The 22,312-nt window shown below is 40.6% G+C and overlaps 2 protein-coding genes across 2 annotated transcripts; both read right to left on the bottom strand.

Annotated features, from left to right (window-relative positions):
• Nucleotides 1-2,538: 2,538 nt before the first annotated feature.
• On the bottom strand, nt 2,539-3,839 carry LOC125374760 (anther-specific proline-rich protein APG-like). The gene is made up of 2 exons (XM_048386213.1): nt 3,815-3,839; nt 2,539-2,996 (listed from the first exon to the last, which is right to left on the bottom strand). Exons 1-2 carry the CDS (start codon nt 3,837-3,839, stop codon nt 2,539-2,541), a joined length of 483 nt encoding a protein of 160 aa, XP_048242170.1.
• On the bottom strand, nt 2,929-19,752 carry LOC124115618 (aquaporin-11-like). The gene is made up of 3 exons (XM_046476672.2): nt 19,488-19,752; nt 8,403-9,045; nt 2,929-6,724 (listed from the first exon to the last, which is right to left on the bottom strand). Exons 2-3 carry the CDS (start codon nt 9,040-9,042, stop codon nt 6,465-6,467), a joined length of 900 nt encoding a protein of 299 aa, XP_046332628.1. The 5' UTR covers nt 9,043-9,045; nt 19,488-19,752; the 3' UTR covers nt 2,929-6,464.
• Nucleotides 19,753-22,312: the final 2,560 nt, after the last annotated feature.

A 22,312-nucleotide genomic window follows, 5' to 3' on the forward strand; every position in this document is an offset into this window, starting at 1 on the left:
GTCCATCTTATCACGGTACGTGATGCTCTCACCCAATCTGAACTGTTGGCTGACTGCAGAAGCATGTCTGTCAAATATCGTTCAAAATGAAACTATTGAAGCCAACGAGTTCAGGGTATTGATAACAGAATGGGATAGAATACACTGGAAAATAGACAACGGCAAGCATGATGCAAATGGTAAAAATGTTCAGGTTTATGAATAAAGTTTTAAATCTATACATGTCATGTCGTAATCAGACTAAGCATGATAAAAATGTAACTTCAATCTGAATGATTACAACGTTTTTCATAATACTCTATAGAAAATTTAAAGATTTTTATTGTATCATGAACGCCAAAATGCAGGATGTAATAAAGGTAGGTTATTCGCAGGAATTTCCGGCTTCAAACCCAGACCTTCAGCATCACAAGTCAACTCCTTACCCACAAGGCTACCCCACTGCCACTAAACTGAATGAACTTATCAACAGAGAGTGCAGTCAACAGTGAACACAATCAAGTAACATGACATCATAAATAGGGTCAGATCACAGGATCAAGTTACACAATCTTCAAAATATGATCAAAACATATTGAGCAGCATATACAAATCTAAACATGAAACAATGACAACTGAGCAAATCCATGAGAATAGTGTCACTTAAAGATGTGTGATGGTAAGAATCAAAATGCTGCCTCATTTTGAAACAAGAACTTTGGACACAGCAATTTGAAGAAAAAAAACAAATTGGTCTGCAGAGTGTGGAATGACGGGAGAAACTGCAAATGAACACAATGAGAACATCTGTCAACATGTTTGCTGTCAAAATACAGCACATTTGCTCCATAACGAGTTTTACACGCATGTTCACCAAATATGGCAAAAATGTTGAATAAAATTAAACATTTGAGACTTCAAAAAAAATTCATTTAATTCATCCCTCAGCAAAACCTTAGAGTGTTAGCTCAAACAGAAACTGTTTTGAAATGTTATTCCATTTATATTTTGACCATGGATCTTGTGAATTCGGAGGATTAAATGTGTGAACAATGTAATGAAAATCTAAAAGGCTAAAACAGTGTAAGTTTGTTTGGAGGATATATTGTGGTAGATCAAAACTATCATCACACCATATGGAAAACTCATTTCAGAAAAGACAACAAATATAAATATACTGGCATAAATCTGGTTATCCACTCAATCCACTATGTTAAGAATCAAAACAGCATCCTGTAAATTAAACTTTTCACACGGAAAAGTACAACATTCCGTTTATAATGGATGTGTGGAGGTCAAGTTTGTGGACAACTGGAATATAGAAGGAACACTGATTAAAATGACAATAAAAAGAGTCTGACCTAACGTGTAACACAGCCAGCCAAGAACGCTTTACAGGGCAAAACACGGACCTGTTGCCCTGGTGATTATCACCTGAAGAAATAACAGGTATTAAGGCACTTAAAACACTTAGACATACATGTACAGAAGTACTAAGAACACAGTAAATACTTAACCAAAAAACTATATACTTGTTAATACTTTTCAATATTGCCAAAATTAATAAAAACATCTACTATTATTGTTTAGCTGACTTGCAAGTAATTTTTGTCAATTTGTTCCTGTTTTAGCCAGTCCCAAAATGATGAAATTCAAATTTTGAATACCTGGTACTTAATATTTGCAACATTACAATATTCCACAGAGACACGACAATCATAAATGTTACCTATAGAATTATTAATTAAATATTCAATTATTTCATTGATATAACTAATTCCCTCTCCATATGCTGCCACTTTCCAGAGTTACCACGGTCGAAACATAAATACTAACATAGTCAGTCATCTGACATTTCCATAACTCCTCACTCATGTCTTCTGGTCCATGGCCATGATCCATCTAATATTAAAATATAACCACTTAGTTTAGGAATAATTAACTGAATAAACATAAACATCAATCAAACAGACAGACACCCAAGGCTATATACAACACGGGTAGGTATGCAGCCAAATTCACACAAAACATGAACAAATAGAAGCACCAATAAAATCTTCAAAACTTTTGTTTTTCTTGAACTCAAACCTATCCATATAATTGCATGTACCGGTAAGTTAATTCTCTGAGGATAAATATGGGTAAAATAGAATTTCTTTGAAAAACATAAAATCAAGTTCCAAGCACCAACACAAGTCCGGCTTGAACAATGAACAATACAGGTGGCAAGGCAATAGGTCCTGCATAACATGATTAAGACTTGGCACAAATCTGCTCAAAATATAATCTTCAGATAGGAGGCTTGAGGATAAATATCATTTATGGATAAGTGAGCAAACAACATTCCAAGATTAGTGCTAATCCATACGTCCATGTTAACACATTTAAGAATACCTGCTGGTAGTGTGCAATCACTGAGCAACTGGAAGGGTCATGCATGGAGTGTTTGGGAGTGTTGTTGTGACATAATGTAACTCAATCTACCTCGAAAACAGGGCAGTATAGACACAAGTTATAACATTGGAGATATGGAATTATCATATAAAAACAAGAAGGGAATCAATTCCCAGTGTTCTCTATGTTGCATACTTCACCCTCCTGAACAAACGGGGGTGGGAACAGGGGTGGGAACAGGGGTGGGAACGGGGGTGGAAACGGGGGTGGGAACAGGGGTGGGAACAGGGGTGGGAACAGGGTGGGAACAGGGGTGGGAACAGGGGTGGGAACAGGGTGGAAACGGGGGTGGGAACAGGGTGGAAAAGGGGGTGGGAACAGGGGTGGGAACGGGGGTGGAAACGGGGGTGGGAACAGGGGTTTGGAACAGGGGTGGGAACAGGGGTGGGAACAGGGGTTTGGAACAGGGGTGGGAACAGGGGTGGGAACAGGGGTGGGAACGGGGGTGGGAACGGGGATGGGAACGGGGGTGGGAACAGGGGTTGGGAACAGGGGTGGGAACAGGGGTTTGGAACAGGGGTTTGGAACAGGGGTGGGAACAGGGGTGGGAATGGGGGTAGGAACTGGGGTGGGAACAGGGGTGGGAACAGGCACATGAAGTCTCAGCTTCACCGACTGTTTTATATTTTCTAATATGGCTGCTGTCAGCCATGTTTGACTTCTGATCAAGATGCCTCAAAGAAAACTCAGAACTACCCAGCTCCAAGTACACGGAGAAGATTTTTTCATTTTTCTTATTTTTTCAAAAGTCCATGATATCTACCTGGCAACTTTATTGAAATTCCATTTATGGTGCCATAGACAAAACGTGTACCCTCTTACTGTAACAAACATCCACACAGCTGAACCCACGAATCCATTTCAGAGAGAAATTGAAAATGTAAAACGTTTATGTATGCCTTCACCGATAGATGACTTTGACTTGCCACAACATCAGCTCCTACTGCCTTTCAGGCCTGGTGAGATGATAACGCTTCAGAAACATCTGTCTTCAAGGACGTCCATACACTTCAGACCAGCAGACATCATTAATGTAATGCTTTTGATATTTGGTCATTTTGTACCAGGTGTTCTTTCAATAAACAATTCTCTCACCTAACTTGTACACCGAAACACGGTCAAGTATACATAGAATATCGATCAGGAATACGACATACTTAATTTATCAAGATAAGAAACTGAGCGACACCTTGGACATGTGTGTACACCAGCATGTGTTAGGGATATCACCAGCTCAGTTTCTCTTATCAGGGCCCTCCATGTGGACTATGTGCTAGAAATGAACAGAGGTAGAGATAGCACAGGGCCTGTATACAGATATCGTTACTTCCCAGATCAGATTTCCATGATTCTGGTATAATAATATTTATTAATTTGTTACTGCAATCCTGAATGAAGGCAATCATTCTGCTATTGTGTGAAGACGTCCTGTATGCAAAGGAATATAATTACTGATATTGATGTTTGTAACTTTCATTACAACAGATGGAGACCCAAATCCACCTCTATTTTATTACAAAGATGACGCCACACATACACAACCATGAACCAGTATGCCAGAAAGGGTTTAATTCATTACAGGCAAGCTCTATGGAAAAAAAATCAGAATGAGTTGTGAAAACAAGCTGGTTATGTTGGGAACAGTGCGCACATGTGAATTTGAGAATTTGAAAAATCTGTTACATGTTAAATAAACATAGAAACAAGCCTTGAGGTCTTAAAAACAAAACTGTACATGTAAACTGAATTGCTACCTTATATCAGAAAATCTGACCTGTCAAGCATGGAGAGCATGGTCAGTGTACTGTACAAGGTTGTGCAATGTTACCCCTTCAAACTGCAAACTGTATTTAGATATCTGTATAAGTGCTGGACATGCAATACATAAAAAACAGCACTCACAATAACCAAATATGTTAAAAAAAAGCCTAAAACCCAAGTCAACACTAAATGTATCACCCACAGACTTATCAGGGATTCCAAATTTAATGCCCTTGACAGGAAATTTTGCTAAATTGCTAATTTGCTAAAACTTGTCAGTGAAAAACAAGTCCCCTCTACAAAACCGTCACTTTAGTTACTACTGCATAAGGTGAGTTTGGACATCTGTAAATCCAATTTGGGGATATTTACTAACAATTATTGATGTCTTGTGGTCGAATATCGACAAAGTCCCTGTCATCCCCACCCTTTCTGCTTCCTCAACAAAGATCACTCCATCACCCAAAGGAATTTTCTCTACTTTTCCCATGTGTCATATGAACTGATATGTCTGTCTATGTTGAGTTGAGGTTGATTTCTAAATGTGTTTTAATGTTCACTATTCCATGTATTCATGAAAGCCTGATTCATAAAACTATATCACATTGATGATGGTGCTATTCTTGGTCAGGATTACGTTACAACTTGGGGTGGATATCACCTCCATCATGCTCTGCTAACCAGTCTTCCCAACTGACTGACACTCTGATAAGATCCAACCTTGACCTAATGACTCAGAAATTGATAAACCTATGTACCATCCACAAAACGTGACCACTGACATATATTTTGGAAGACAAGTAAAGCTAGAATACAGAAAAGACTTCATTAAGCATGTTGAGTAAAAGTAAATGTAAATGTATCTAAACATGTTAAAAAGTCCAACATGTCCAGGAAATGACATATTCCAGTGGCCGATTGAGACAGACCACATTTCATGGTTGTGTCTTATGTCTGAATAAAAATGGAAATTTCATTAAAAATGAAAGATAAACAAACATCTTAAAATTCTTGAACACTCATTACAAAGGAGTAATGTCAAGCTGTTTCTTGAATCAACATCCTAAGATGGCTAAAATTAAACAACATGTTATGACGCTGATATATCAATCAACATTTTAAGAAAAATAAACAGTGAGAAAACAAAACAATTCACAGCTGCTACTGCTGCTGACAGGATATGAAAATCTGATGAACTTTTATCAGGCAAGCTCACTGTGGGGAAAGTGTATGTAAAAGAACATATATATTGCCTTAAAATGGCCATACCTAAGTTATCAGTATTCAACCTCACAAACTGAAGTTTCAAGCATCATACTTACATCCAGCCTGTGATGTAATACATTAGCGCAACGCCCAAGTTCAGTGAAATTCTGTTTGGTCAAGCGGGCTGATGAAACACAATCAAAAACTGGCATGGCCTGAAAATGATGACCCGACCGCCCCATGTACACAATGAACACGGATCTGAGGCTGCACAGGGAACGAACAGAACTTATTCAACTGAACTAGTGCCCAAACCTTACACATGTTACAGGCCTTCACCCTCCCAATACTCATATCACAATAATAAGAATCATGTTTATATATGTATTCCCTATACAGTAAGATTCCAAACATATTACCCCTTTCAATACTGTGTGAATAGTCAGATTTCATTAGCATGGCCTATTACATGGTTATATTTGTGAAAAAGCTCAACAAACTGTTTACTGTTAAACAGGAAAGTTGTAGTAAATCTAAGCCTTAATTTTAAGAGATTTAACATATTCTTCTCAATTTTTTAAGGCAATATCATGATGTTTCATTCTGTTACAAACATTGGACAAGATCATAAGGAAATGTGTAGATATGAAAACACATTGGTTCATTGGCAATGTCCACTTCCATACCAACATATCTACACAATCATTTACATTCAGTCACCACCTACAATAGGAACATCCCTGTCAGCAGATGAGCCGTGTACAAACAGCTCATCATGACTGGTGAACATCCCTGTCAACAGATGAGCTGTGTACAAACAGCTCATCATGACTGGTGAACATCCCTGTCAACAGATGAGCTGTGTACAAACAGCTCATCATGACTGGTGAACATCCCTGTCAACAGATGAGCCGTATACAAACAGCTCATCATGACTGGTGAACATCCCTCTTCCCTTACATTCATGCTGAGAATCCCCAAATGGGTTGACCACTGTTACTTAATAATGAAATACATACTCGTCACCAACTAACGGTGAAAGCACCCTGATTGGCAAATATAATCTAATGGCTCCTCTTCAGTTTAGTATTTTTTCCGTGAAAACCATTCTTGACTCCTTTTCTATGACCGTTGGTGACAGACTTGTCTTTCCCCTTCACCAGGCTGAAGTGAACGTAATTGTTGAGAACAATAGCACCATAGCAACCAAGGAACGCCCCAACCCAGTATACCAAGACGTGTTCCCATGCCGACGTGCCTTTGCATCCGAAGGACAAACCAGAGGCCATCGCTGGCTGCATGTACATCCCGGTCAGATGAAGTCCTGTGAAGAAATGTGTTGTGTCAGCATCATAACAATGTGACAACCGAAGTGACATCAGACCAAATCAATCTTAAATGTTGTTTGTTGTAAACGTAGCATTCAGCAATATTCAAGCTACATGATGGCAGCCTGCAAATCAAGTCTGGACCAGACAATCCAGCAACTGACCTGTGAAGATCCAGGTTAGAATAAGCCTTCAGCAACCCATGCTTGCCGTAAAAAGCGACTATGCCTGCCGTAAGAGGTGACAAGCGGGATTGGGTGGTCAGGCTCGCTGACTTGGTTGATGGATATCATCGTATCCCAGTTGCGTGGATCAATGCTCAGGATGTCAATCACTGGATTGTCTGGTCCAGACTCAATTATTTACAGACCGCTGTCATATATCTGGAATATTGCTGAGTGCAGCGTTAAACATCAAACAAACAAACAATCCAGTGATTGATATAATGAGCAACAACCTGATGACAAGGGACTGACCATTCAATATTCTGGAGAGGCATGGCATATATTAAAAAAAAACTGTCCTCAGGATTTACACAGAAAAGACGAAACAATTCACTGGACATGCGGGATGTCCTGCAAATATGATTTAAAAAAATAATTTTAGGACTCCTCCTTCCAAAGAAAATAATGTGCTTTGAAGCAGTGACCGAAACAATGTTCTGTGCCTTGCACAAATCCCAGCCTGTATTAAATGATGGATCACGAAGGACTTGTCAGCATCATGGAAGAACAGTTATTTTTTTAATTAAACCTCCTGGTTCACTCTGACACTGGTAAGATAAAAATTGTAAAATACATTGCAATTTTCTGCATCTACAGGTACAACGGGGCAATAAAAGCTAATTCTACCATGAATTTGGAAATTACTCCACTCTGATTGGTCAGTCTGATTCAAACTCCCTCTGAAACAGCCGATTCAATGGCAGCATCACGGTGGAGGCTAATATTCAATTGTCGGTAGGCATATTTAAATAATAATATCTTTTTTGTTTGTTTGTTTAATGCCTCACTCAGCAATATTCCAGCTATATGATGGCAGTCTGTACATAATTGAGTCTGGACCAGACAATCCAGTGATTAATATCATGAGCATCGATCCACGCAATTGGGATCGATGACATGCATTAACCAAGTCAGCGTGTCTGACTACCCGATCCCATTAGTCACCTTTTACGATAAGCATAGTCACCTTTTACGGCAAGCATGGGTTGCTGAAGACCTATTCTACCCCGGAATCTTCACGTTACAATGAGCGATATGACATCATAATAGTGACACCATTAAGGTGTAAACAAATTGCTTGAGTATATAGAGCATGATATTTTGTTAAATGGCTGTTGTCGGTAATTCCGTAATTCAGATCGACAACCCACGCAAAACACTGGACTCAACCCATGCCGCTTCACTTAATATATTTACTAACACCAAAGAGTTCGCGTTTTATTTAGTCCTGGTAGAATGGAGATAAATATATTTTGTTTCAATGTAGAGCTAGGTTACCTGTAGACTAAATCCGCACTAAATTTAACATTTGCTGGGCATTTGTTTCCAAATTCAATTTAGCACGGTCAAATCTACAGGTAACCTAGCTCTACACTGGAAACACAGTATGCATATCTCCCAATTAGTTAGTGAGGGGATGAACAAATATTAAGAAATATTTTAGCCTTACCAAGGCAAACCAAGATGGTGCCATTCAAGGTCTTCACTGCTTCATCCAGGAGTGAGAATCTGAAGAGTGGTTGATAGGAGAGCCAAGTATCATACAACACTCCCATCATTTCGATGAGGAAGCCCACAAATATGGAAACCTTGAGGTCCGTGTCACAGCCCACTGCTCTCATGCTCTTAACATGATCAGGGTGAAACTCAAGCGACCAGATCAAGTGAACAAGCCGGAATGACGCAAACCCTGCTGCCGTCTGGACAACGATTCTTACAAGAGTCTTAAACAGGGATAACTTTTTGGCAAGGAAGTCTTCAAACACAGACAGCGGTGATGGTGACCCTTCTTTGAACGTGTGCAACGTCAACATCACTAAGGGTACGGCAACTGCACAGTATCCGACATGTCCGGCAAAACTGCGAACAAGTCCATGGCCGTAGGGATAGGAGCAAATGACGAGGGTCTTGAAGAAGTCGAGGATGTAGATCTTGAGCGAGTTTGGGAAGAGTTGGTAGGAAATTGTGTAGAACGTGAAGCATGCGGTGTATGCGATGATGTAGAACAGGAGCGCTGCTATTAGAGGATGGAGGAAGTCAACTGATGGGTCATGCCCCACTGTGATCGCCCATAGCTGTCGCCAGTTCATTTTCTGGAGAGAGAAACAAAAAAATATCAAAAGCAGAAACATCAGCTAAACTAAACTTAGTGAGTGTGGAATAGGGTCACTTTCAATAGCACTTCAGTTTTATTGCAGTGTGTCAGTTTAAAATGAGAAAAAAAACCAGATATGGTGATGGCAAATGGAGAATCATTATCAGAGGCAATCTTGTTTTCGAACCCACGATTGGTGGATATGAACAAGACCATTGGACAGAACTCTGCACAACGAATTGTGGCACCTTACTGACCACCATGACACAGTAATCATGGTAACCTCGACCAAAAAATTAGCGTGTCACTTTAACCACATGCGTAAGTCATTTTAATTTCCTGCATCAAATTCCAACTTCCATGCATCAGATGAAGCAGACACTGTTACAGCCGACATTGCATTAAAGAGCCAGGTGCAATGTGTGCACAGTTGTCATTTTTGTTGGTATGCTTGGTAGGAAGAAAATAAACATTATTCCTACCTCAACACTTTTGTCATCATAAAAAAATAATTAAAAAGTCCTAACTTCCTAGATCCTCCTCACTTGAGAAAATGTGCCCTGATTATTTACATTCTCCTTCAGTTTTTATTATTTAAAGTCAGAGGTATTTTGAGATTGCATTCAATGTATTAATGCTTAACTAAGCGCTGGAGCCTCTCACTGTTTATTGGTCCAGTTGTCAGTGAAATACAAGTCACCTCTGATAAGTCTAAAGTCACTACAATAACAGGACTTGAGATAATTTAATTGAAATTTGTGAATTTTAACTTACATTTGCTGCCAAATATCAGCCTCTGAGCAGGTCTCGATATATCCCTACTAAGGGTATGTGTGGGACAGTGTTTGAAATCATTTTTAAACCCAACATGACGGGAGGGCAGGTGACCTATAAAGTGCTGCCTGCATTCAGACATTATAAATATTGAAAAATCGCCATATTGATTCAGTTGAAATAATGCAAATATCTATTTGAGAATAACAAGTTCAACAACAAATCCCCTGGCCCCCAACAACAGCAAAAGGCACAACTTCAGCCCCTGGTCAATACATGTACCAAGTTTGGTGAAAAATCTTTCACGGTATCCAAGTTATGCTCTGGAAACAAAATACGAACAGACAGACAGACCAGATGATGACTATAATCATGATAATAAATATGGAGGAAACTGAATACGTAAGTAGCCTTAAAGTTATCTGCCAGACAGTCAGACAGGTGGAGGAAAAGTTCATTCAACCCAACAGAAACGTTACCAGCCACAGGCAGGCGGGCAGGCAGGCAGTTATTTCAGACAATGGTGTAGAGCAATTTGAACAACATTTGTGCTTTTTTCAAGAGCTATTTATAAATAACAATGTTGATCCGACCCCTCAAAAGGTATTCTGCCACCATGTTAAAAGAGTATTACAGGCACAACGCACTGAAACAGACACGATGAAATTATCACAGCACATCCTCGATTATCCAGTGTATCCCGTCTCCAATCTTTTATGGTAAATAAATACCCTGGACCCATTTGACACAAAAGCTTTGTTTTGAGTCCAGGTCGAAAGACACAACACTAAAAAATAGTCATCCAATTGAATAGCAGGATATTGGTAACAGGTACTCTGCAGTAATAATATCACATGTACTTGTCTTGTTATTATGTACCGTTTCAAATACACCCTTGAACACCTGGTAGCAAAAGGACTACCGCCTGTCTTCGACTCGTGAAGATCTGGGGCAGAATAGGTCTCACAGCAACCCATGCTTGCCATAAAAGGCGACCTTGCTTGTCGTAAGAGGCGAACAGGATCGGGTGGTCAGCCTCGCTGACTTGGTTGATGTATGTCATCGTATCCCAAATAATCATTATGTCAAGCACTGGATTGTCTGGTCCAGACTCGATTATTTACAGACCGTCATATAGCTGGAATATTTCTGAGTGTGGCGTTAAAAACCAAACAAACAAAACTCGCACTCAAGAAAACATCTGTTTCAGATATATATATGGCTTGCTTGAACGAGGCCTCTTAGATGCTGAATATGGTTCCAGGCAAAACTCTTGTTTAGAAGAGTCATTCTGAGTTGTTGTTGAGTGTAAACTGCTAGGTAAGCTACAGAGAGAAGTTTTGGGGCATAGATCCAGGGTATGTACAGTCAGATCCAGGGTATGTACAGTCAGATCCAGGATATGTACGGTCAGATCGAGGGTATGTACAGTCAGATCCAGGGTATGTACGGTCAGATCCAGGGTATGTACAGTCAGATCCAGGGTATGTACAGTAAGATCAAGGGTATGTACAGTCAGATCAAGGGTATGTACAGTCAGATCCAGGGTATGTAGTCAGATCCAGTATATGCACAGTCAGATCCAAGGTATGTAGTCAGATCCAGTGTATGTACAGTCGGATCCAAGGTATGTACAGTCAGATCCAGGGTATGTACAGTCAGATCCAGGGTATGTAGTCAGATCCAGTATATGCACAGTCAGATCCAAGGTATGTAGTCAGATCCAGGGTATGTACAGTCAGATCCAGGGTATGTACAGTCAGATCCAGGATATGTACAGTCAGATCCAAGGTATGTAGTCAGATCCAGGGTATGTACAGTCAGACTCAGGATATGTAGTCAGATCCAGGGTATGTACAGTCAGATCCAGGGTATGTAGTCAGATCCAGGGTATGTAGTCAGATCCAGGGTATGTACAGTCAGAACCAGGGTATGTACAGTCAGATCCAGGGTATGTAGTCAGATCCAGGGTATGTACAGTCAGATCCAGGGTATGTAGTCAGATCCAGGGTATGTACAGTCAGATCCAGGATATGTACAGTCAGATCCAGGATATTTACAGTCAGATCCAGGGTATGTAGTCAGATCCAGGTTATGTGCAGTCAGATCCAGGGTATGTAGTCAGATCCAGGGTATGTACAGTCAGATCCAGGGTATGTACAGTCAGATCCAGGGTATGTAGTCAGATCCAGGGTATGTACAGTCAGATCCAGGATATGTACAGTCAGATCCAGGATATTTACAGTCAGATCCAGGGTATGTAGTCAGATCCAGGGTATGTACAGTCAGATCCAGGGTATGTAGTCAGATCCAGGGTATGTACAGTCAGATCCAGGATATGTACAGTCAGATCCAGGGTATGTACAGTCAGATCCAGGGTATGTAGTCAGATCCAGTATATGTACAGTCAGATCCAGGGTATGTAGAGTCAGATCCAGGGTATGTACAGTTAGATCCAGGGTATGTAGTCAGATCCAGTGTATGTACAGTCAGATCCAGGGTATGTACAGTCAGATCCAGGATATGTACAGTCAGATCCAAGGTATGTAGTCAGATCCAGGGTATGTACAGTCAGATCCAGGGTATGTAGTCAGATCCAGGTTATGTACAATCAGATCCAGGATATGTACAGTCAGATCCAGGGTATGTAGTCAGATCCAGGGTATGTACAGTCAGATCCAGGGTATGTAGTCAGATCCAGGGTATGTACAGTCAGATCCAGGGTATGTACAGTCAGATCCAGGGTATGTGGTCAGATCCAGGGTATGTACAGTCAGATCCAGGGTATGTAGTCAGATCCAGGGTATGTACAGTCAGATCCAGGGTATGTAGTCAGATCAAGGGTATGTACAGTCAGATCCAGGGTATGTACAGTCAGATCCAGGGTATGTACAGTCAGATCCAGGGTATGTAGTCAGATCCAGGGTATGTACAGTCAGATCCAGGATATATACAGTCAGATCCAAGATATGTACAGTCAGATCCAGGGTATGTAGTCAGATCCAGGGTATGTACAGTCAGATCCAGGGTATGTTGTCAGATCCAGGGTATGTACAGTCAGATCCAGGATATGTAAAGTCAGATCCAGGCTATGTACAGTCAGATCCAGGGTAGGTACAGTCAGATCCAGGGTATGTACAGTCAGATCCAGGGTATGTAGTCAGATCCAGTGTATGCACAGTCAGATCCAAGGTATGTAGTCAGATCCAGTGTTTGTACAGTCGGATCCAAGGTATGTACAGTCAGATCCAGGGTATGTACAGTCAGATCCAGGGTATGTAGTCAGATCCAGTATATGCACAGTCAGATCCAGGGTATGTAGTCAGATCCAGGGTATGTACAGTCAGATCCAGGGTATGTGCAGTCAGATCCAGGGTATGTAGTCAGATCCAGGGTATGTACAGTCAGATCCAGGGTATGTACAGTCAGATCCAGGGTATGTAGTCAGATCCAGGGTATGTACATTCAGATCCAGGATATGTACAGTCAGATCCAGGATATGTACAGTCAGATCCAGGGTATGTAGTCAGATCCAGGGTATGTACAGTCAGATCCAGGGTATGTAGTCAGATCCAGGGTATGTACAGTCAGATCCAGGATATGTACAGTCAGATCCAGGGTATGTACAGTCAGATCCAGGGTATGTAGTCAGATCCAGTATATGTACAGTCAGATCCAGGGTATGTAGAGTCAGATCCAGGGTATGTACAGTCAGATCCAGGGTATGTAGTCAGATCCAGTGTATGTACAGTCAGATCCAGGGTATGTACAGTCAGATCCAGGATATGTACAGTCAGATCCAAGGTATGTAGTCAGATCCAGGGTATGTACAGTCAGATCCAGGATATGTAGTCATATCCAGGGTATGTACAGTCAGATCCAGGGTATGTACAGTCAGATCCAGGGTATGTAGTCAGATCCAGGGTATGTACAGTCAGATCCAGGGTATGTAGTCAGATCCAGGGTATGTAGTCAGATCCAGGGTATGTACAGTCAGATCCAGGGTATGTACAGTCAGATCCAGGATATGTAGTCAGATCCAGGGTATGTACAGTCAGATCCAGGGTATGTACAGTCAGACTCAGGATATGTACAGTCAGACTCAGGATATGTACAGTCAGATCCAGGGTATGTACAGTCAGATCCAGGGTATGTAGTCAGATCCAGGGTATGTACAGTCAGATCCAGGGTATGTTCAGTCAGATCCAGGGTATGTACAGTCAGATCCAGGGTATGTTGTCAGATCCAGGGTATATACAGTCAGATCCTTGGTATGTACAGTAAGATCCAGGGAAGGTACAGTCAGATCCAGGGTATGTACAGTCAGATCCAGGGTATGTACAGTCAGATCCAGGGTAGGTACAGTCAGATCCAGGGTATGTACAGTCAGATCCAGGGTATGTACAGTCAGATCCAGGGTAGGTACAGTCAGATCCAGGGTATGTACAGTCAGATCCAGGGTATGTACAGTCAGATCCAGGGTGTGTACAGTCAAACACTGCTGAGTCAAAGTTGAAGGGACCTAAGTAAATACTTTGAGTTATGGGAGGTTCAACAAAACAGAAAATTATGACTAAAGAAAGAATATGCAGGAACCAAACTATTACTTCGAGCCACCATATGTTTCGACACATCACAGTTTGACACAACGGTGTTTGACTGTATGTCATAATTGAATGGAGAGGTAATAATACAATGGGTACTCGAGGCAGGTCACAGCCGTCGTTTACATCTACAAAGACATCAAACAGTGATGGGATGTATGTACTGCAATGTTTTAAGGAAGTTAAGACTTAAAAGATGTTTAAGACAGTTCCAGCAAGTAGATAGCTGCAGTAAAAAAAATTACCGCTGGGATTGTGGCACTAAGCTCTTCAAACAACGCCGCTGTTATTGTGACATATGTTCTGTAATTGTTTTATGCATTGATTTTTATCCAGTTAAATACAAAGCATGGTTGAATACTGTGGGGTCTACTTCAAACTTACTACACTCACTTCAACAGTCACGGAACAATCCTTGGCACACTTGCATAAAACAAGGCCTAGAGCTATGACAATCATCGGAGAACAAACAAAACAAAACAATTTTGATCCAGAATGAAATTTTAATTGATATATGGTTGCCCAAACGCCGGTACTGTTTTCACTACAAAACAATGACAACTGCAGATTGTTGTCTCCTGCTTGCCAATGAAATGAACATCTGATGGTGGTAAGCTTGCCTCCTAAATGATCTATAACTGTCCTCACAAATATTTCCCCGTAAAGTCGACAATGGACAGAAATACATAAATAATAATGTAATTTCTCCTAAAGTAGACAATCAACAGAAATATAAGTACTAATCATGCTAATGTTATGTTTTGTTAATACTAATGCTATTATTTTTAAAAATGCTCGGAGGAATGATTAATGTTCGAATAAGGATAACTGAGGATATATCCATATTATCTTGTAACATTAATTGCAACATTATTCGAGTCACAAGTACCGAAAATCAAATACAGTTTCCACTGCGTGAAGTTGAAATATCTCTGAAAATTAGCAAAATCTCATTACACGACAAAAAATCTCACTGGACCAGAGGAGATTTTTGCTCATAGGTAAAACATTCCAGGATAATCCCAGCAATATCACGGCGGGGGACACCAGAAGTGGGCTTCACACATTGTACCAATGTGGGAATCGAACCCGGGTCTTCGGTGTGCCGGGCAAACGCTTTAATCTCTAGGCTACCAGACTGCCCCTCATGTTTATTGATAAATCAGGGCCATTCACTGCAAACCAACAAATATCTGAAATACTTTGCAATCTGAATGATTTTCATGTCCATATTCAGCTCATAATGTTAATGCCATAAACTTACATGCTGACAAGCCCCAGCTTGAAGTTTGGTATCATTTTCAGTAGATTTTAGTGTTATCACATAAATGTTTACTACAAGATATCATAAATATCAGATCTTTTACCCTGATATGATACCTCTTCATGTAAAGATCTGAGGACCCCGATCAGGAGGTAGTGTCAATTGAACATTCCAATCAGTGTTCAGCATCAAGACCTCTCAATTCTCAGTACAAGTGTGCAAAAGATTCCGACCAGCATATCTGATTTCTTTACCCTGAAAACAACCCAAGCAACAATTTCTGGATGTAGGTTATATAGGCCATGCCTCCATTCTTATGTCGGGTAGCCTAGTGGTTAAAGCGTTTGCTCATCACGCTGAAGACCTGGTTTCGATTCCTGACATGGGTACAATGTGTGAAGCCCATGTCTGGTGTTCCCCGCCGTGATATTGCTGGAATATTGCTAAAAGCAACATCAGAGCTCCAGACAACTTTTTTGATCAATTGAGTTTTTACTCTAGGGTTTCCATTCAAATGGGGTCATTACATTCTTCATTGGGTAATCAATATTTTTTCACTTATCTATTCATCACTCATAATATTGGGTTTTTCCTAAAATTAGTGATCATTTTAAGATTTAAAAAATATGACATAATGTTTTAGATGTATATAACTGTTGTAAATATATAGGCTTGACTAAATTAGCTCATAATTGTGTTTCGCAAATAAGCTCCTTTGTACGCATGCTGTAAAAGCTTCATGGGTATTTATGCAAGCTGTTTTTATACATTTGAGTTTTTCATCTTATGCATGCGTTTCTGTATGCAAGTTAATTGAAAGTAATTGGGTTTTGAATATTTTTATGGGATCAGGGAGGTATTTTATGCAAATACACTGCTTATCTGTAGTTCTGAACGTAAAATCAAACTCACTCTCCCACTCTACTCTTGTGGATGTTATACACCTGTTACATCTGACTGCCATCTACACCCAACAGGGGAGTACCACCTGGTAGTAGTGGGACAATAAACTGATGCATCGATAGATCGCGATGTTTTACTTCTCGATGTAAGAATCGATCACAGTTGCACACAAAGTAAACAATATTGATTCTTAGCTTTAATGCTTGCTTTAATAATTGTTACACCAAACACTGATTAGAAGTGCAAATGTAAATATTTTCACCCGTGTGCCAAGCACAAGTATCGTGACACATATCTGATCGTGATCAGATTGCACAGTTTGTGTTTCATCCCTGCCCTACCATCTAGGCAGGGTTAAAAAAAAGACATCGGCCAATAGGCCCGATGCCAACAGATTTGTTCTTCGGCTGATAATTTTACATTTCAGCAGGCCCTTACAGCCTGAAGTTTTTTCAAGTAATTATTTATTAAGCATTATTTAAGTAATGTGATTAACACTTTAATTTGTATAAACAGTAGGATTAGATCTTTCAAATGGTTAGTACATGTAGTCGCACAGATGTTTTACAAGCTGATAGTTTCCTGATAAATGAAGGCTTCATCTATCACCACAGAGTCTCTGGGAACTCGGTGTGATAGCTTCTGGTTGGTTGTGTTTTGTTATTAATATTGCAAGAATTTGTCTCCCTGCTTCAGCTAACATTTTGGGGTTCACAGTGTTTCTACTGGGCCTACACTTTTTCCACTGGGCCTACACTTTTTTAAATGTGCTGTCCCTTAGGTTTCAGACACTGCATCTTGGGATATTTGTGTTCATTAATTTGTTGTTTTCTTTTGTACAAATGAAGATTTCAGAATCAAGATGGTAAAGACATGCAGATGAATCATCTTAGAAAGCAGACATCTGATTGACTCAAGAACCCAAGTATCCTTCAGTTAGATTGGATGATCAAAGTTTGTTAAGTGTTCACCTGACTTGACCTCCTTTGGACACGAAAGAGGGTCAGGTCTTCATTCACAGACTTATCATGTCAAAATACACGATCTGATTACAATGAGTTTGGGGGAAAGTATAAGCTGATTATACTTGACCAGAATACATTTTATTAGACTCAAGATTCAGACACGTCACAGACTGCATAATTGTGAATGCTATTCCTGTTTGCTGGGGACACAAGGAGTGTTTATTTCATGGGATACTGGGAGTGTTGAGAGCAGTGGGACACCATTACAGGACTAGGCAAACAAGTGTGGGATGTTTTCTGTTTCAATGGAATGCAGAAATACCGGATTTATGCCTGTACTTATGAACTTAAACTCTGTTTGCTAGTTTGTTTGTTGTTTAAAGCCGCACTCAGCAATATTCTAGCTATATGATGGCAGTCTGTAAATAATTGAGTCTGGACGTATCCGCGTAATTGGGATACAATAGCATGCATCAATCAAGTCAACGAGCCTGACCACCCGATCCCATTAGTTGCCGTTTACGACAAGCATAGTTGCCTTTCACAGCAAGCATGGGCTGCTGGAGACAAATCTACCCCAGATTTCACAGGTCACAAATATACTGAAGATGATCAGGCTTGTATATCTAATTTAGATAATACACAATTTATTGTTAGACTTTGATAAGAGAATGCGATTACATGTACCATTTATATATAATAATGTTGATTCTGCATACAGCATGTCAAGCTACAGCTATTATAACATATATTTACATAATCGAGGTTATAACTGAGTCTATGATAAGTTTGATAATGCTCCAAATAGAATTTATGTTTTCACAATTTTTCATTTTTTTGTGAATTTACATACCAGTTATTGCCATGACAGCTGTGATAAATATTAACAACGAATGACAGAATAGGTGCAATGTTTCAGAACATCCCAATATAATCAATTAGCTATCTGTACAAAAACAAAACAGCTATAAAATAAAAACAGCAATATAATGTTTCTAATTAAGACTTTTTATTGTTCAAATATTGTATGAGTCTTTTTGGCATTCAGACGTCGTATTTCAACATGACAAGGAGTATTATGGTCATAACCCTTATACATATATGTATAAGATAATATAATTATTATACCAAAGACGTATATAGATGTATGTACGTCTTTGATCATCATGATCATACAAACACAACGTTTCGGGGCTAATTCTTTGATAAAGGAACACTTAAATAGTCTCGAGACCCGGAAAATCTGGGTTAGAATAGGTCTACAGCAACCCATGCTTGTCGTTTGAGTCAACTATGCTTGTCATAAGAGGCGACTAAGGGGATCGAGTAGACTAACATCTTGTCTCTGAAATGAACATATCATACAGAAAAAAACAGCTGCTAAATTATCTTAACAAAAAATATAATAAAAAGGAGCCCAGAGACTCTATTCATTTTCAGATCGGGTGGTCAGTGTCCCTGACTTGGATAATGCATAGCAGCGAACCCCAATTGCCTACATCGATGTTCATGATGTCAATCACTGGATTGTCTGGTTTAGACTCGATTATTGACAGACAACCGTCATACAGTTGGAATATTGCTGAGTGTGGCGTTAAACAACAAACAAACACAAATAGTCCGGAAGCGTTGTGTATAAAAAACGATTATGGATTAACCATAATACTCCTTGTCGTGATCAAACAAAGTAGACTGTCAGTAACCTACGTCAACTAGATAAGAGCATGCCTATAAAAGTTACACAATGAGTGTAAATACGAATAACATGTAAACAAACACTCGGCGTGACCCATGGCACGTACATCTGATAGCTTAAGTCTTCACCTCATTTATAAACTACTTAAAATTCAATCCTGACTACACAATAAAATCGGCCTAGCCTTGTGCAGCAGGAATGACAACTAACATACAACTGTAAAGGTCCTCCTACCGTGACTTTCCGAATCCAATCGCTGACTGACTGACAACTTGAAGTGAAATCGTGAGTTGTCGAGATGGTACCGGCGTGCGTCCCAGCTCGTGCGAGTCGATCAGTTGACAGGCGCGATGTCGGTGTACGAATGGGGCTATCTCCTATCTGTTGTCGACCCTCGTGTATTGGAATTCGATGTCACTTCCCCACCGCCGCTTGTAAACATTGCCACGCTCAATCTCACACCGAGAACAAGTCGGTGACAGCTTGTGCATAGAGCGCATGCGCGGTGCTGCGGCACGACACTTGAATCAGGCCTTTTGATATCAACTGGGTGTTGTATATCACCAGGGGAGGTAACTATTGGATGGAACAACGGAGTGTGGCACAGTCGCGCACAGAGAAAACGATTTCCTTTTCACGCATTTTGCTCTTTAAATTGTATAGCTTTAGTTTTAGTTTTGTAATTCGTTATGTTCTTGCAATCATTGTCTAATACTTTACCAACCTGCACTAGGGAATCTCACTGCCGTTTGCATATTCTACCTGGTGAATCAGTGGTGATTCGTGTGCGTGTGCGTGTGCGTGTGCGTGCGCGTGCGCGTTAACCCCTGAGGCTGACTGACAGAATTTGTTAAAGTTCGCTTTTCATGTAATTATTAAAATTATGTATGCAGTTATATACTGACGTTATTAACTTTATATATACAGGACAGTGTGACACACAGAATATACACGGACGGCGGATGAACACAATGGCGTTAACTTTCAAATACACCAGACAGTCACACACTGAATATACTCGGGAAACGAGTGGATACACTTAGTTATGAAGGACCGCTGAAGAACAGGTCTTCAGCAACCCATGCTTGCCGTATACGTAACAGGCGGACTATGCTTGTAAAAGGCGACTAACGGGATCGGGTGGTCAGGCTCGCTGACTTGGTTGATACATGTCATCGTATCCCAATTACTTGTATCGATGCTCATGATGTCAATCACTGGATTGTCTGGTCCAGGCTCGATTATTTACAGAACGCCGTCATATAGCTGGAACATTGCTCAATGCGGCGTTAAACAACAAACAAACGAACAACTTAGTTCTAAATACTGGTACCATGACCAGTGCTTGGGGGGTACACTTATCACAAAACATGTCCTTTGTCCGTGCATATGCCACCTGTAACTGATAACAAAAACCACTCGGAGAAAGATAATCGATTTAATAAAAATACCCCCGAATCCTAATGGGAGTAAAGCCAATAAGCTGCGAGGACGTACACACGATCTGTCCCGAGTGAATGAATAGTGCAAGCCGCGAGCCTTTCGTGAGAGAAAGGTCATTTATAATTTCGAAATTCGATTAAGTTCATCTGTGTTTCAAAATAAATAGGTTAATATCATAAATGTAATTAGTATAGGGTTGTTTACGTGGCACCTGGTGGCATCACAGGTGTTCGCCAATCAATTCATGTGACTTTCACCGTTAATTATCTTTTGCGGCCAGTGTGGTCTGTTTCGATGGATGGTCGAGACGATGTTCTCTGGCGCCGACGTTTTGTATGTTATAATTATTGGCCCCAGGCACGCTGCGTAAGGATCGTAGGCAACTTAGGATTTTACGCGATTAAAGTGTTGCACACTTGTTTACGTATGTATGTATAAGAAAAATGATAAGAATTGACTTTCACTCTGTGTGTTCCTTGGAGTCTAAACGTTCATAGAGTGAGGGCCAACCATAGAAATCAATTCTATTATCACATATTATCTGTTATATTAGTATTTCCATAGGCAGTATGTGACAGATTGTCTACAGTGGGCGCGCATCGTCATCCCCTTTGTACATATTATAGTGTATTTGATCCGTATATTTGCATACTTTTGATGCTTTTCCACGCTATCGTCATGTGCTTACCGATGCTCATCGCTGAACTGTGTGCGGTGGAGCGTTGCCCTGTTGAAACATTATCTCTGGCGGTCAATGATTGGAAGAAGGTGAGGTCGAGGAATTTGATTCATGGAGCGATTTGCTGTCACATTTCACTGAATGAGTGAGTGAGTTGGGTTTAACGCCGCTTTTTACAGTATTCGAGTGCGCGGCGTGTCAGCTTAATGTGGGAGGAAAGCCCGAAGTGATGCAGGTCTCAGACGTTTACCACTTCGGTGAAACCCACGAGCACGGGTATGGTGCTGACAAACCTAGAAACATAATCGGGGCGAACCGGGATTCGAACCCACAATCATAGGTTTCTGGCGTGCCCAAATTTCACTGAACCACAACCAAGTCAGATCTCGTGGTGGTGTAGGATATCCCCCCCCCCCCCACACACACACACACACAAAACCATGACACTACCGCCACCGCATTCACGTACACAATGTGGGGCAAAACGCTCATAACCAACGCAAGCGTCGCTGTCGATGGATTTGTTGCAAAACAGGGACGATAACTGGTCTTCTGGGTCAGATTCCAGCCTCGCGAAGATGGTTCCTGACAGTCTGGTCCGATATCCTCCTCAAACCAGGGATGCGTCCTGCAGACTTCGTACCTCTGGCATTGCGATGACGTAGGTGGAACAGTCGAATGTAGCGATCCTGTGCAGGAGGGGTAACTCTTGGTCGGCCGACTGCGATTCCACTCTTTGGATACGTCCTATGGCGATGTTCCGATCGGCAGCGCTGAGTCTGGGTATCTTCGAACTTGAAAAATGTTGACAATTGAATGACAGATTATTGGCTTATGCTTGCCTTTTTATAGCCACTAGTTACGAATGCCATATTTGCACGTGCATTTTCCATTACTGTTTTCCTCCATGACATTTTTGAACAAGTGTGAAAACAAC

The sequence above is a fragment of the Haliotis rufescens genome, unplaced genomic scaffold, assembly GCF_023055435.1.
Source record: "Haliotis rufescens isolate VD_foot unplaced genomic scaffold, xgHalRufe1.0.p SCAF_10, whole genome shotgun sequence".
Taxonomy (NCBI): Eukaryota; Metazoa; Mollusca; class Gastropoda; order Lepetellida; family Haliotidae; genus Haliotis; species Haliotis rufescens.

What these genes read in the sequence shown, in the direction of transcription:
- LOC124115618 (XM_046476672.2), bottom strand. Translation starts at nt 9,042, where the DNA reads ATGAACTGGCGACAGCTATGGGCGATCACAGTGGGGCATGACCCATCA. An exon ending in CACCATCTTGGTTTGCCTTG is followed by an intron (nt 6,725 to 8,402) that starts GTAAGGCTAAAA and finishes ATTTCTTCACAG; the next exon opens with GACTTCATCTGACCGGGATG.
- LOC125374760 (XM_048386213.1), bottom strand. Translation starts at nt 3,839, where the DNA reads ATGATTGCCTTCATTCAGGATTGCA. An exon ending in TGCCTTCATTCAGGATTGCA is followed by an intron (nt 2,997 to 3,814) that starts GTAACAAATTAA and finishes TTCCCACCCCAG; the next exon opens with TTCCTACCCCCATTCCCACC.